At 33.6% G+C, this 14,272-nt stretch overlaps 1 protein-coding gene across 1 annotated transcript in view; it reads right to left on the bottom strand.

Moving 5' to 3' along the window:
- LOC118199006 (uncharacterized protein CG3556-like) overlaps nt 1-14,272 on the bottom strand; it is a 60,117-nt gene that overhangs the window by 23,089 nt on the left and 22,756 nt on the right. The window contains exons 4-5 of the mRNA XM_085822891.1: nt 3,675-3,870; nt 2,992-2,997 (exon numbers count right to left, since the gene is read on the bottom strand). Coding sequence (XP_085679017.1) covers nt 2,992-2,997; nt 3,675-3,870 — 202 coding nt within the window. The remainder of the gene's footprint in view (nt 1-2,991; nt 2,998-3,674; nt 3,871-14,272) is intronic.

The following is a 14,272-nucleotide window of genomic DNA, read 5'->3' as shown; positions in this document are numbered from 1 at the left end:
ACCGTATCGTTATGATAAACAAAAAGACTTAATCATCGAAGAACATATTCAGGATATGTTAAAGAATAAAATAATAACGCCCATAAATAGTGAGTACGCGAGTCCAGTCGTACTATGTAGGAAAAAGAACGAGTTTTCTCCTTCGGATAAAAGGGCTTGGAGGTTTGCTATCGATTACAGAAAACTGAATAGTATTACTAAATTCCCAGTTTATCCTTTGCCGGTTATAGAGGAAATTATTAGAAACATTAAATCTACTAGATACATGACAACTTTGGACTTGTCTGGCTAATATCAAATAGCTATGAAACCCGAAGACATACATAAAACCGCGTTTATAACAAAATCGGGCACTTATGCATTTTTACGCATGCCCTTTGGGTTGTGTGGGGCCCCATCAACATTCCAGAGAGCTATGGACATTGTTCTAAAGCCTGTCCTAGGAAAATCGACTTTTATCTATCTAGATGATATAATTATAACGAGTAGTACTTTGGAACAACATATTAAAGATCTAGAAGAAGTGTTTAAATTATTAAAAGGGGCCGGTCTTACAATTAACGCCTCAAAATGCAAGTTCGCAACTAAAAAACTTAAATATCTGGGTTATAAAATTTCGCAAAAGGGTATAGAAACTCAAGATTCAAATATAAAAGCAATCAAGAATTTCCCACCTCCCAACACCGCCAAGAAACTTTCTTCTTTCCTTGGGTTATGTTCTTACTATCGGTCATTCATAAAAGATTTCGCCAATATTGTTGAACCACTGTTAGTAATTAAAAAAAAGAAAAGTAAATTCACGTGGACAGCGGAAGCAAATACCGCATTTGAAAGATTAAAAGAAGCGCTCATCAATGCCCCTGTTTTGAAATTCCCGGAGGGGGACGAAAACCTGGAAATTGCAGCAGATGCGTCGGACTATGCGTGGGTGCGGTTCTTATGCAAAATGGCCTTCCTTTGGCATTTTTTAGTAAAACGTTGAATCACACACAAAGGAATTATACAGCTACAGAGAGAGAAACATTAGCCGTATTAATGGCTGTACGCAAATTTCGAGTTTATTTCGGCAAAGCGCCAGTAGCAGTCTTTTCGGATCATGCGGCTGTTGGTAGACTTTACTCGGGGAAAAAAACCTAACGCCCAGGTTAATAAGATGGGCTTTAAAACTCCAAGAATATAATCTAATAATAAAATATAAACCGGGTAAGGAAAACAATGTAGCTGACGCACTTTCTCGTATAAAACTGGACGATGAAGGTAATGAACTTAAATGCGCTGTGTTGACTTCAAAAATTTTAGATTTTAGAGGTACAGTTATCGCTGAACTGAAAGCTGATTCTGAATTTGGAAATATCTATGCATATTTGAAAGACCCCGAAAGCTTTGAGCACACAGATATCGATGCGATAAGAAATAGAGCAGAAAACTATGAAATAATAGATAATTTATTATTTCATACAAAAACAACAAACGAAAATCTCGAGTACAAACCAGTCATCCCAGCCTCGCTTCGATTAAGCATTTTGAAGGAATTACACGACGCGAAAACAGCGGGTCATTTAGGGGTCAGAAAGACTTTAAAAAGGGTACGCGAGGCGGTATATTTCCCGCAATTATACAAAATAGTAACTGCGTATGTCAAGTCCTGCAATCAATGTCAGTTAATAAATGATATTAATTACAGCCCGGCCGGGTACTTAAATAGCATTCGCGCTACATTTCCGAATGAAATTTTAGGCATAGATCTTCTTGGTTCTTTCCCCCAGAGTGAGTTAAATAAAAATCGTTTTCTTTTAGTATTTGTAGATCATTTTTCAAAATGGACAGAAATTGTTCCAATTAAACGCGCGTCAGCCAAAACATTCGCAGATGCATTCTTACACAGATACATTTTAAAATACGGTGCACCGGTAAAAGTCATTAGCGAAAGCGATAAACATTTCTTTAGTCAAATATTTGAAAACATATGCACTGGACTTGGCATACGCCATATCAAAATGGTTCCGTATAGACCACAGGCAAACATAGCAGACAGAGTTAATAAAAACATTGTAAAAATAATTCGCACTTACGTTAGCACACATCACAAGCGCTGAGATGGCTACATAAATGAGTTAGCTTAGGCTTTAAGAACGGCAAATCACGATACTACGGGAAAAACCCCAGCAGAATTAATTTTAGGCCGAAAGTTAATTACGCCTTTAGATAATTTATTCTTTGTGCAACAAAGAGAGCAAAAATTTAAACAGAAAGATGTGCAAAAACTTAATTGACCAGGTGCTTAAAAGCTCGGATACGGCAAGAAATAGGCAAAAAATATATTACGATAGAAAACGCCGTGAAGCAGATTTTAAAGTATTGATAAAGTATTGAAGCGGAAATTTTCTTTATCAAGTGCACCAGACAATTTTACTGCAAAGTTAGCTCCAAAATTTGAAGGCCCCTAAGTATTAAACTGTAGATAAAATCGTGCTTTAGAGCGAAAGCCTGCATGTCTAAAGATGAATGAGGGGGAATTTAGAATGAATGTGTTTTGTACGGTTCTCCACCTACACTTGAATTTTAAGAATGCTAAAATAGCCCATAGAGTTGTAGAATGTCGAGTAAGGTGTGTCTATTTGGTCGTTGAATTCTAACAAATCATTGTGGTTAGGGGAAGTGTTGCAATACTAAAACACGAATATTCCCGTTTGACACCACACATGGTGGAGAACCAGGGTAAAGTTAAATTCATGTTTGAATACTTGAATGAATGTGAATTAAGCAGTAACTAAGGAAAATAAATCGTTCAAAAACAAAAACTTATTCAGTGTCAAGAAAGTGTAAATGTATTTAGAAAGATACTGATACTTATTCCTTCCAGATGCTGGAAGGAAGAGAACAGATTGATTGCTGAAGTCCAGGAAAGGTTACTGTAAGAAGAGAGAGTTAAATAAGTATTTACAGAAATTTATTCTACCTTTTCTGAAAAAACAGTTTTTTTATGTAAACGAGGCTCTGAAAATTTAGTTCAGAATTGTGGAAACTTTTCAACAGGTCGTTTGTAGGACCTGCTTCCAAGTTTTCCAAATTCTGGCAGCGGCAAATGTAGAGTTTGCATTTATTTTAACTAACATTTATTTTAAGTTTAAACTATCTTTCCTGTCAAGCCTTACTTTTCCCTGCAACTGCCAATGCCAGAATATGTAAATTTGAGTAGAACGCGCAAGGATTCAAATTATCAGCGGAAGTATTCTGAGTTAAATAGAAAGGAAACGAGTTCGAAGTGCGCTTTTCTTACTTCACGAGCGCGGAGGTAGTTAGTCAGAAATTGAAGAACCACGCGTTTCGGCCTGTGTGCTTGCCTCGGCAATTTGTTAATCTTTCAACGTAATCTTCAGAGTTTGCTGAATTATCAGCGGTACTTTAGAACGCGGTGAGGTTAGTTACGTTTAGAGAGCCTCGTAGTTATTCTCTTGTTATTATCTCTTTTTAGTTTCTTATTTTTATTTTCCCGCCGGGTCGGCGTAGTTTGTGAGCGTCAAGAGCACGCATTTGTAATTTCTAAAGTTGAATAAAATGGGACTTAAAACCTTCTCAAGACTCTGTCTAATATCCAGTTTCAGCAGTCACCACTTTGTTGCGTGCAGGTTGGAGGCGCGCAACTGTACAACACTATAAGAAGAGATTTTTACCTTCTCTGTGCTTTCTAGGATTGCCGGAGCAGTTGATTTTGGCAATATCGACGAGAGTTTTTCCATTAAGAATGAGCAAGGTAAGATAAGTGGTAAGGAAATCTACAGAAGAAGAATTCAGTTGGGCCATCAAATACCTAATCGTCGCATTGAGATTCCTGTCTTTGCTGTTCTCTTGACCACCACTTAAGAGTGCCTATAAAGATAAATGAGCCAGCGATCTTATCGAATCCGGTATGCATAAATATTAAGTTAATAAAAATAAGTTTGCATTATGCATTTGATTATAAAATTATTTATAAGTGGCTGCTAATACAAATGGTATTTTCTAGGTGTATTGAATTTTGTGAATATGCCTACACTGTGTCGAAATCATTGTAAACATCCTTTCATTAAAGAGCTCTGTTACAAAAGTATCAATTTATGTAGGTTACCAGTTTAAACTTGAAACCACTTTTTTGTTAAAAAAATTGAAATCAGAAATTATTATCTATTTTGATTGTGGTTTATATATAGATACTAAATTTGCATTTATAAGTAGAAATGAAGTAAAAGAGGCAAACAAGATCAAAAATAAAACTGTGAGGATAATTTATGCTTCAAAGTCATTTATTTAGCTTTCAATATAAAATTTAAGAAATCATGCATTGTAGGCATTTCGAAGCTCGAATACTGAAAAGTAAATTTATTACTGAGAAACAAAATTTTTTAAATGAGATGAGCATGTAGTATTTGAAACTTATAAACCTTCAGGGAATAAATTAAATTGTATGAAACAATTCATTTATTTATCACTCAGGCTTAAAAATTAAAACACTTGATTGCAAAAATATTTTTTTATATAATTAAAAGATAAATCTATGATATTTAAATAGACTGCATATATCTTTATTAAATCTGATTCGATATATGATACTCCTGTTGCTTTTTAAAGGTTTCCAAATTATATGAACTTCTTTTTACTTCCTTTTATGAAGTAAAGAGGAAGTATTGTAATCGCAAAAATGTAATCGGGTATCATATTTCAACGAAAATATCCATTTTGACCTCTATCGAATGCAATTGAACGATGTTGTTGCGTGACATCTGTAGGTAAAGACAGAATAAAGGACTCTTTTCCCCCAAACGGAATTATAAAGCTGATTTAAAATGGATTCAGAAGACAGTTTTTTCGTGGTGTCTATACGTGCGTGTGTATGTATGAATGTATCTCGCATAACTTGAAAACGGGTAACTTCGGAATATTGAAATTTTGTATTTGTACTGTTATAACATGTAGTTGTGCACCTACCTTTTTAGTTCAAATCGGCCACACCAAAAGTATTACTCTGTTACTCAGCTTAGTGAGCTCAGTTTTTGTTTTTTTTATATGCTTGTAATTTGCGCATTTTTTGCTTTACAAATAATTGAATTATGTTGTTCTTATCTTCCGATTAAGGTTTTTATGCCTTTAGTTAACCTACATGTTATAGTTGCATAATTATCAACAATTTAAAAATTGTTTAAGTGCAGCTAAGCCTTATTTTTTTTTTTTTTTTTTTTTTTACCTTAGCAGCTATATTTGTTTACATTTGAAACATAGCAGAATAGTGGATTTGTTGCCAGTCTAAAGAAACTAAGTTTCGTAACAACAAAGTAACGTTTTCTTGTATTATTGCGAATTAATTATTATTGCTTAATTCATTCTGGAATTATCACTTAAGTTCTTTCTTAAATTATCCCATATACTGACTCAGCATAACCCCCACAACAAATTAAAACAATTTCTACGCCTTCGGTGTCTTTTTGCAGCGAGATAAAAAGTAAACTTTCAGTTTCGTGCACCGAAAAATCTGTCTTCTTACAGGCTGACCGAATTGCTTTTTTTTTTTTTTTTTTTTTTTTTTTTTTTTTCGCAGAAAGTGTAATTTTAATTATAAATAAAATTTTTAAAAAAATTTTTAACTGTATTTAATGTTTTATGTTTTTCTATATCTTTAAATTTTTAATGAAAATATTTTGTGCTTTTATTATTTTTGCCTTGCCGCGAAGTGAGAGCTGAATTAATTGAATGAGAAATACATCTGTAATGAAATTCGAGGAAATAAGTGTTTCATATAAGCAGAAAATGCTGTTGCCAGCCTGCTTCGGACAGAGCAGAATGTTTACGAGTAGGACATGCGCATTAGGTGAGTAGCGCTAAATCCTCTGTGAAAAACTGCTAATTTTTTATTTGTTTTATACATCGTTTTAGATTTATTGTAGTATTTGAACAGAGCGTGTGGCAACGATTAGATAAGTCTTCAGACGATATTTTTTATTATTATTATTCTGGGAGATGTAACTCTGTAAAGTCAACCTAGCGTAAGAATATCGCTATAGTAAATAAATATAGTGAATTTTAAAAAGCGCATTTATTCTATTGTGGTTTATGCGCTATCGACGAATAGATTTAATTCAGTTCAATAAGTTTAAATGAGATGCGGGAAAAATGCGTCTAATTTAATTTTTCGTATAAGCGTACATATCAGATTTTTTTATAGTAACAAAAGAGAAAGCTGCGTAGACCAGAGTTTGGAAGGTACAGAATTAGTTGACGAATTTCGGCCCAGACAAAATTTGGCACAAACATGATCCATAACCACCGTCAGCACAGAGAGAAAATTAATCTCTTTCAAAGTCCAACTTTCTCTTTCGGACATTCGACGTCACAAGAGTGAGAAAAATGAGAAATCTTGCTTGTAGAAGAGTAACCTTGAGCCATACGAGGAATGTGTAAAATTCGAAATGATAGTTTAAAAATTAGGGTTTTTTTAATTAGTTAATTTATTTTATTAAAAAATAATTCAAGGTTAAAAATGTTACTAAACATTAAAAAAATGTAAAATAAAGATAACTTTTCTATGGATTTTCGCATATATTCGTTCTTAATGATCAAACTAATAGGGGAACCGGAAAGTAATGCCGCTTTTTTACATTAAATTCAAATGAATAAATTTGTAACAAGTTTTTATTTTTAATCAATAATACAATCACCCTCATTATCAACAACCTTTTGCCATCTAATGTGCAGATTTTCAATCCCGGACCGATAAAAATCAATTGGTTTTTGAGTAAAATATCTCGAAAGGACATTTTGGACATCATCAAAATTTTCAAATTTTTTGCCACTAATAAAATGTTGTAGGGATCCGAATAAATGAAAATCCAATTCTGCGATATCGGCTGAGTATGGTGGGTGAGTATGGCCGCACCTCCCACCCCAATTCATTAATTTTTTCCAGTGTTCGTCTTGCACAGTGCGGTCTTGCATTGTCGTGTTGCAGAATGACGCCTTTTCTGTTGACAATTGAAATTTTTCGATTAAAGATTGGTTCACGCCATCCAATTGTTCACAATAAAGGTCTGCATTAACAGTTTGTCCAGGTTTCAGCAATTCAAAATGAACAATTTCACGAATACTCCGCCAAACACTCAGAAGCGCCTTTTCGGGATGTAAACCCCTTTTAACCCCTATTAAGACTGCCTTTTGAGTTTTGTATTATCATATAGGACTCATTTTTTTGTCTCCACTCATCAGGCGATCAAAAAACGGTTCTGTAGAATGCCGTTGAAGCAATATGTTGCATGTGATGGATAGATTGGCTTTGTTCTTTTCGTACAGATTATGGGGGACTCAAACACCTGCTTTGCTTATTTTTCCATTCTGCTTTAAATGCTCTTGGATGGTCGACCATGGTTGGTTAAGAGTGTCTGACATGGATTTACTTCCACTTCTGCCCTTAGCATGTTGTTGTCGACATGCGCAGAAACGACATTACTTTCCGGTCCCCCTATTACTAATCGTAGAGTTTTGCTGTTTGCATTGTTGTGGATGAAACGAGAAAAAATAATATCTTAAATCAAATTTATTTTGAATCTCTAGAATGATGATTTAGAGAATTGTCGGGAATTTTTCAAAAGTTATTTGACTTTTTTGACAACTGCATGTCCAATTTTTTAAAAAAATTGAAAAGAAATGTGTCTGCTATAAAATCCATGCATTTTTTGCAGGTTATCAAGTGTGATTCTTTATCCGTTTTAAAAAGTGGTATTAGTTAAAGGCATTAAATACGCTATTTTCTACAATCCTTTTCCCTAATATATCATGCAACGACTTCCTCATTTCAGAACTTCACTTGGAAGAAGCTCAACGTTTTTTTGCAATATAATATCTAGTGTCTATTGAAGTGGTGTATTTCCTTGATCAAAAAAGTTTAATAATTTCATTGTTTTTCATTGCCGATACATATCTGGGGATAATTCTTTTGCTTTTCCAAGTATGTATGAGCATTTAAATAATAACTTGATTTCATAGCCACAATACTGATTTGATGTTCTTTACGTTAACGCTAATCTCATTTTGTCCTGTACTTTAAGCGAATTGTTCTGAATTATTGGCATTTTTTTTTTCAATCATTTTAAATTCTGTTACTTCCTGCTTGAAGTCATTGAAACGATTTGTCTATTAATACTTTCTGCAAACATCGTGAAAGTTTTAGTGTGGAATTTCTATTGATATATATATATATATATATATGAAATGTAATTTCTCATACATTATTTGTTTTGTGCAGCCGGGGCAACAGGAATGAGACAAATTTTGGAATATAAAGTGCTAGGTTTATTTTAGCATCCATCTCACAAGCGTTCTCCTCGTACCTTGAGCAGAAGCCCTACTTATACATATGTGTGCGTCACGAGGCTCATCCAATCAGCGATATTAAGTGAAATCACGAGGTGACGCTATCTTCTCATCAGGAGTGTTCTTAAGTACTTTATGTAATGTGACAGATTTATGAGTTTGGCGATTTGGCGGGCGCCAACAGGTTAATATATTTTATACTAAAGAAAGGATTTCGCCAAAATTTAGGAACAGGGATGCAATTTAGGTAGAGAATTGCCAACACATTATTAAGCAATATTATTAGAATTTAATTTAATCAATTGATTTAAAAATATCATTACAGATTATCCTCCCCATCTGAAAAGGCTTGCAGTCGCGGCCGTCGACCCAAGGCAGTCCAGACAGTGAGAGCAGAAAATTTAGTTATTAGGAAATTAAGTGAGTAGGAAAACTGATTGGATTTACCTCAAGGCAAACAAAATGTTTACATATAATATGACATAAAATATTTGAATATAATTAATACAGTATATAAAATATAATAAATGATTAATGAAATTATAATATAGTAACTAAGTGCAGAACAAATAAAGCACTAATAACATATTGCTGGTTAGCTACGCGGCAATAGGAAATAGTAATATAACTGAATTTGTAAGTTTATGTCTTAGGGCATGCCATTCACAGTTTGTGTATGAGTCCGTACAATCATTAGAGTTGTCATTCAGGCTCATCTTCAGTCTTTTACTGGTCTTTGGAGATCTCCGGATCATTTAATTAGCGCTAGAATTATGGATTAGCATTGGCACTGAAAACATTTGAGTTTTTATGTCACGATACTAGAGTTCTTATACTCTTGTTGAAAATACACATTTTGCTAGGTTTTTAACATATTTTGTCACTCTTTTTTTCTCTTATTAATGATAACAAAACAAAATTTAACTTCCAACATCCATACCAGTTTTTTGTACACTATGCTGCAGAAACATAAAATGAAATTCAGAAGTTTCAACAACTGAAATTTAACTTTTTCAACTGTTGTTACAATTTATAACACAAACATAGGAAAACATGAGCTCAAGGAAATGTGAGGGTATAGTACTCTACTTGTAGTATAGCCTCAATTGAGTGTTTCCCACACGGAAAGTGCATTGAACCTGAAACTCAAGTTTGAAGGAGCCCAGTTAAAGAAAAGGGCAGACAAACTTTTCAGACACTGAGAGATAAATCAACTATTAAGGTGGACAACAGGATGAAAACTAAAAGAAGGGTTATGGATAGTTTATTGATTTATAAATTTTGATTTATTCATGATGTAATTTAAAGTTCTCGGGTGGATAATAGAACCTTAATTTTGACGCATGTACAATCTCAGTTGATTTCTTCGTGTGAAAATTTTCCCTGTCGATTTCATAATTAACTTCAGATAATTTATTCATAATCCGATAAGGGCCTGAATAGGGTGAAGTCAATTTTCTAGTATTTGGGTATTCGAATTCCTCGTAAAGGACAAAATCTCCAGGTTGAAATTTAGATTCTACAAATCTGATGTCATATCTAGTTTTATTCTTTCGGTGGTATTCGATAGTTCTTTTTCTTTGCTAAAGCCCTTGCTTCATTTAAGGAAGGGTATTTATTTTGATCAATTGGAGATTCAAAAGGGAGCCAAATAGTAAGTATGCTGGGGTGAACTTAGTTACCGTATGAGGGGAGTTGTTATATTCGATAACAACTTGCTCTAGCACTTTAGTCCATGGTACTTTTTAGAAGAAGAATTTACTTTACATTTTAGTCGACTTACTATTGATTGATTTACTCTTTCTACTTTACCATTTGTCTGGGGATGGTGAGATGAAGTTAAAAGTTGTTTAACAGTATGCTTTTTAAGAAATTTTTTGAATCTAGAGGAAGTGAAGGCTGCATTCCTGTCACTCAGAATTTTTTCGGAGACTTGTATTTGAAATATTTGTTTTAGACAATTGGCATAGGTTTCTGAAGTTACACTTTTAGAGGGAAAAGCCCAGACATATCTTGTTGCATGGTCAATAACTATATGTAAATATTTTTTTGTAGAATTATAATAATTAAATCCTCCCACAGTGTCAATAGAGAGACATTCGAAAGGTTTTTCGGTTGGGGGTACGTCTTGCATAAGACCAAATTTTTTCTGTTTTTTCTTTTTATTAAGTTGACAAGTATGACAATGTTTAAAAAAATTTCCGATATCTTCGCTAATATGAGGCCAATAATATTGAGGGGTGATTAAGTTAAGCATAATTTGAACTCCCGGGTGACCAAAATTTTCATGGGTTTTATTCAACAATTTTAATCTTAAAGATTTAGGTACTACAATTTTATAAAAATTCTTTTTCTTAATTACCATCATATCATTTATCTCTTGGTAATTTTTTCCGCAGACATTATCAGTTTTTTGTTGTTGGATTATTTTATTTCTATCAAGTAAATGTACATAATGTTGGAGGTGCTGTGAAACAAGATGTCTAGAAAGCATGTCAGCTTCAATATTGGTAGAGCCCTTCTGATACTTTACTTCATAATTGAACATACTTAGTTTGAGTGACCAACGGAAGAGTCTACCTTTTAAATTTTTAACATTTTTGAGCCAAATGAGGGCCGCATGGTCCGTATGTATAACAAATTTTGTCCATGCAGATAGTAATAGAATTTGTCTAGGGCATCTACTATGGCCAAACATTCTAACTCAGTAATCGTATAATTTTTCTCATAATTTCTTAAAGTTCGGGAATGATATGATACAGGGTGAAGGACATCATTTTCATCTGGTTGTTTCAAAACAGTTCCAACAGCAGTTTGAGAAGCCTCAACAAAAATATGACATGGCCTACTGGAATCATACAATTGTAAAACAGGTTTGGAAATCAGAATTCGTTTCATTTCGTCGAAAGCTTTTTGACATTGGTCATCCCATTCCCACTTGACATCTTTTTTCAAGAGTCTGTTTAATGGAGCTCTAATAGTTGCATAATTCGGAATGAATCTATGATACACATTCACACTTCCCAAAACTCTTTGTAACTCTTTGGTGTTACTGGGGTTTTTAAGTTTCTTAATAACTTCTATATTATGGTTATCGGGAATTATTCTACCATTTTTTATTTCATAGCCAAGAAATGTGATCTGATCACTGGCGAACACACATTTGTTTCGATTCAATTTAATATGCTCCTCTTTAAACACCTCAAATAAAATTTTTAAATGTTCTAAATGTTCCTTCTCAGAGGAAGAGTAAACGATTATATCATCAAAGTAACTGCAAGCGAAATTAATTTTATTTTTTGTTAATATTCGTCTAATTGTTCTGTTAAAAATTGCAGGAGCATTTTTGAAACCAAAAGGGAGTCTTAGCCATTCGAATAATCCAAAATTCGTGCAAAAAGCTAATTTCTCAGTATCTGCAGGGTGAATCGGGATATGCCAGAAACCAGATCTCAAATCAATTGTAGAAAATACTTTTGCTTTACTTAATTTGTCTAACAAAGTGTCAATGCGAGGAAGAGGGTTTGCATCTGTTTTAGCCAGGGAATTCAATTTTCGATAATCTATACACAATATAGTTTTCTTACCTTCCTCACGTTTAAATACTAAAGTCACGGGGGACGAATATGGGCTACAATTTTCTTTACCTGCTTGTAATAATTGATCAGTTTGGGTCTTAATTTCCTCTTCTTCCATAGGGGATGTTCTATAAGTTCTTAATGATACAGGCAAATCAGAATTTAAATTAATTCGTTGAGGTTCAATATTAATTTTTCCTACATCATACTTATTTTTAGAAAACACAGATGAATAATCATTTAACAATTTTTCCAAGTTATAATCTTTGTTATCGACAGTATTAGAAACAGCATTTTTCACATAAATGTTAGACTGAGAAACTAATTCCTTTGGATTTGTAGTCCGAAATTTACAGGTTGGAAAATTTCTTACATCATCATCATTATTAACACATGGATAAACATTTGTTGTACCACCTTGAAGTTGGAGGTATAGAGATATGGGTCGGCTGTCAAAATGGCAGTCATCATTAAGTACAATATCTCTCTGTTTAATTTTTAAATTAGTACAATCAATACTCAACTCAAATAATTTGCATTCATAAAGTCCTAATTACATAATTCAAATTATTATCAAGAGCAAACAAGGTAATTTGGTTACTAATCCGTCCAATTTTCATTTGTATACAACATATTTTGTTGAAGATTATTTTTCCTTTAGTTTGGGTTACTGAAAATGATCTAACTCTTTGCACTTTTAAACGTAATTGTCTAGCTGTTTTGGAAGAAATTATTGATATGGTGGCACCACTGTCTACAACACACTCTAGACTTTTCTTATTGGGCAAATATCGTGACACCTTTAATAGTCAACTACTGTGAGGGGTTTCTGGGGTTGGTTCTATTGCAAGGGGCGTAACATTAGGTGTATCAGATCTCTCCCCTCTGAAAGGACAAACCTGAAACCAGTGAAAAGCATTTGGGATTCCGTTCTGGGTGCAAAGTCTACAGGGACTGGGTGGCAATGGCAATCTATTTTGAGAATTATAATTATGATGGCTTGTAAATCTTGGACCACTGAACCGATTATAAAAATTACTTGGTCTCTGAAAACGTTGGAAATTGTTGGGTCTAGGAGAATCTTGTTTCACAGTAGTTTCATAGCTTGAAGCTGAAATTCTACTTAAATTAAATCGATTGTAATCTTGGGGACTGTTCCCAATCGGAGTAACAAATCTGGGAGGTGCACTTTTGATTTGTTGATTTTCGCTAATCTTAATAAGCTTATGGATATGAATAAGCCAAGAGATGGGGTCAGAGGGTGCGTTGATCGTCATTAAGGATTTTAATTCTATAGGAAGGCCATCCGTCAGACCCTCCAAGATCATTTCATGAGTTAGATTTAATTTTTTACCAATATCTAATTTTTTGCGAAAATATTGCGTTATGTCCTCTTTATGATTGTACTTGTAATTGGCAAAATGACCAAAGGTAGTTAAAGTAGGGTCGAAAAAATTTTCCTTTAAAATTTGGACTAATTCCACATATTTAGTAATTTTATGGCAGTTTTTGCCATATACGCTAAGTGCATTACCTTTTAGATATCGAGCTACATTATTAAGCTTCCACGTTTCATCTTTATCTAAATGAGTTTTGTTAAAGTACTCAAGCCATGAATTTATATCCATATCATTCTGCGCGTCAAAGGGAATTATACTTGTTTCAGGTTCAGCGCTAGCTGCCCTTAATGAATCATCAGGATCAGAGATGTTTTCCTTAGCCATTATTCTCTTAATAATACTTTCATAAATAAAACTAACTCAAAAATAACACTCTTTAAATTTTCCCAAAACAATATTAAAACCAAAATAATCCTTTAAATACCAAATTTAAAATACATTTATACCAAAATAATACTTTTTAAAATTTTCAAACTAAAAACACTATTATTAAATCAGTAATTATAATTTAATAGTAATAATATCATTTGCATCTTTTTACTAATTGCTTCTGTTTGCCTTATTGTGACGAAAATACGAGTGATGAAATAGACACGAAAATACACATTTTTGTGCACTCTTGATTAGATTTTCGCAAAACACGATCAATCACCACACAAGCACAAAGGTCTCGAGTGCAACACAGAACGGCGTAGACGTAGGGAAAGATTTTCATCCCCAAAAGTAGGCCAACGGTAAGAGCACATTTGATGAACGACGAACTTTCGATGGAAACACAGATCACGCATCACAGGGGCCAGAAGGATGCTTCTCTGGACGTAAAATAATCTGCAGGTGACGCTATCTTCTCATCAGGAGTGTTCTTAAGTACTTTATGTAATATGACAGATTTATGAGTTTGGCGATTTGGCGGGCGCCAACAGGTTACTATATTTTATACTAAAGAAAGGATTTCGC

Source organism: Stegodyphus dumicola, chromosome 8 (assembly GCF_044657685.1).
Source record: "Stegodyphus dumicola isolate Sdum_Otavi_A_Nest chromosome 8, ASM4465768v1".
Classification (NCBI taxonomy): Eukaryota; Metazoa; Arthropoda; class Arachnida; order Araneae; family Eresidae; genus Stegodyphus; species Stegodyphus dumicola.
Note: the sequence above shows the minus strand (reverse complement) of the source record. Positions and strands in the feature narration are given on the sequence as shown.